The sequence below is a fragment of the Phaethon lepturus genome, unplaced genomic scaffold (genome assembly GCF_000687285.1).
Source record: "Phaethon lepturus isolate BGI_N335 unplaced genomic scaffold, ASM68728v1 scaffold39238, whole genome shotgun sequence".
NCBI lineage: Eukaryota > Metazoa > Chordata > Aves > Phaethontiformes > Phaethontidae > Phaethon > Phaethon lepturus.
Window position 1 is genome coordinate 90 of NW_010559011.1, and position 2,120 is coordinate 2,209.

Below are 2,120 nucleotides of genomic sequence, written 5' to 3' on the forward strand. Positions count from 1 at the left end.
GATTTCGGTAAAAAAAAACCCCAAAGGATTTACTCTGCATCCAGCCCCGCCCCGGCAAATACCAAATCCCGACTTCGTTTCGGTGAATCCTTCAGGAAAGGGGTCGGAGATGGAGCAGGCGGCCGCAACCTGAAAATTCTGCTGGAAAAGGGTTTTGGGGGTTGTTTCGAGGGGAAAACGTCCCTATTTCCTTCACCCGGCGTGACTCCCCGCGCAAAGAGCCGCCCCGTTCCTAGAGCTGCTTAAAAAAAACCCTAATTGCAGCCCCAAATTCTCACACCGTGACAGACAGAGGGAAATTAACACGTTTCCCAACTGGAAAAATTCCCCTTTTTGGGAAAAAACTAACTAAAAATTCCTTAAATGGAGTATTTCAGGCATATTTTAAGAGTATTTAGGGCGGACGGGGGATGAGGGAAAGGCGACGGCTCCATCCCGCTGCTTAAAAAAAACCCTAATTGCAGCCCCAAATTCTCACACCGTGACAGACAGAGGGAAATTAACACGTTTCCCAACTGGAAAAATTCCCCTTTTTGGGAAAAAACTAACTAAAAATTCCTTAAATGGAGTATTTCAGGCATATTTTAAGAGTATTTAGGGCGGACGGGGGATGAGGGAAAGGCGACGGCTCCATCCCGACCGGGATCCAATCGATGCTTTTATTATTTTTCCAAACCTCAGCTTTTTTTTTGGCCTTTTTTTTTTTTTTCCTTTTTCTTTCTAAAATTCACCCCCGCCAAAAAAAAAAAACCCAACCAAAAAACCACCTCACCAGGCGGAGCCACGGCAGGAGGGTTTCTCGGGGAAGGTAACGGCTTCCTGCGCTCTTCCTCCTAAAACAAACAAACAAAAATACCACGATTTGCAGAAATGAAGCAAAATTAAATCTTAACGAGATGAATTAAGCGCTGGGGCTGCTCCTTAACGAAGCAGCCGGGTCCCTTCCCCTTAATTAAACCCCCAATTGACCGCTGCGCTCAAAAAGAGAATCGTAATTGATCAAAAATCACGGATTATACCATCACCTTCACGCAAATATTCACAGTTATTCCGGCTGCGGCTCCGCAGCCGCTGGGGGAGCTCTTCCTCCTCCTCTTCCTCCTCCTCCTCCTCGCTGCAGGCGGCCACAGCTGCCGCCTCGTTCCCGTTTTCCTCTTTCTCCTCCTCCTCCTCCTCTTTGCCAGCCCAACCCTCAGTTTCATTTCGGGGGGCAACTGCTGATTCTTGGGGATTTTCGGGAACCGCAGGCAACTCTTCCACGGCTTCCGAAGGCGCTGCCGTTGTTTCCGCTGAAAACCGCTGTGACTGCGGCCGCCGCTTCTGACGTCACCTCCGATGTTGCCTCCTCCGCTTCCAGCTCGTCGTCTTGCAGGAACGGGGGCATCAACAGCGGTTTGGGAGGTTGGTTTTGTTCCCCCAGATTTTTAAGAAATTCCTTAGGTTTGGAAAACTCTTCGGAAGCTTCTGCCGTTTCCGTACTTTCTCCGATTCCTCCTTCTCCTTCCTGCGGAACCTCCACGGCGGCGGTTACGGTCGCTCCTTCCCCGACGCTGTCTCCGGCTTCCAAAGTTTCCGTTTCATCCACGTCCTGATCCGTGATTTCATCCGTAAAGGGATCTTCTCCCTGCGGAAAAAAGAAGAGACGGGAGAGAGAGACGAAGAGTCATCGAGGCAAAGGGAATCTCCGCCGTGAAAACGCGGGAGAGGTAGGTTCAGTTTTTTTGGCAAACGAATAAAATCGGCTCGGCGACGGAGGATTGTTGTTAAAATGGTGGGAAAAAAAAATTTAAAATAAAATAATAATAATCCATCGTGGAAAATCCCAAAAGGATTTGAAGCAAGAGAAGAACCCCAGGGGAAAAAAAAGATCCCACACCTGGAAGGAGTGGAAAGAATTGGTAAAAAAATAGTAATATTGATAAGAAAAAAGCTTCTGCGTGGCGTCACGGGCACCGGACGCTAAGGAAGAGCCGCGTCGGTGTTGCTGTGAAAGCGTGCCGGGGTTTATCGGCTCCGCTCCTCGCCCAGGAGGAATATGGGTTTAACCGAAACGATTAAAATCCAAACGGAATTCCTCAATCCTCCGTCCCCGGTTTCAAGCCGCCGGCGGCCAGCTTCCC

At 49.3% G+C, this 2,120-nt stretch overlaps 1 protein-coding gene across 1 annotated transcript in view; it reads right to left on the minus strand.

Annotated features, from left to right (window-relative positions):
• Window positions 1–1,025: 1,025 nt before the first annotated feature.
• Window positions 1,026–2,120, minus strand: part of AKAP8 (A kinase (PRKA) anchor protein 8) — a gene marked incomplete at its 3' end in the record, with an annotated part of 14,936 nt that continues 13,841 nt past the window's right edge. The window contains exons 14-15 of the mRNA XM_010293240.1: window positions 1,480–1,624; window positions 1,026–1,223 (exon numbers count right to left, since the gene is read on the minus strand). Coding sequence (XP_010291542.1) covers window positions 1,026–1,223; window positions 1,480–1,624 — 343 coding nt within the window. The remainder of the gene's footprint in view (window positions 1,224–1,479; window positions 1,625–2,120) is intronic.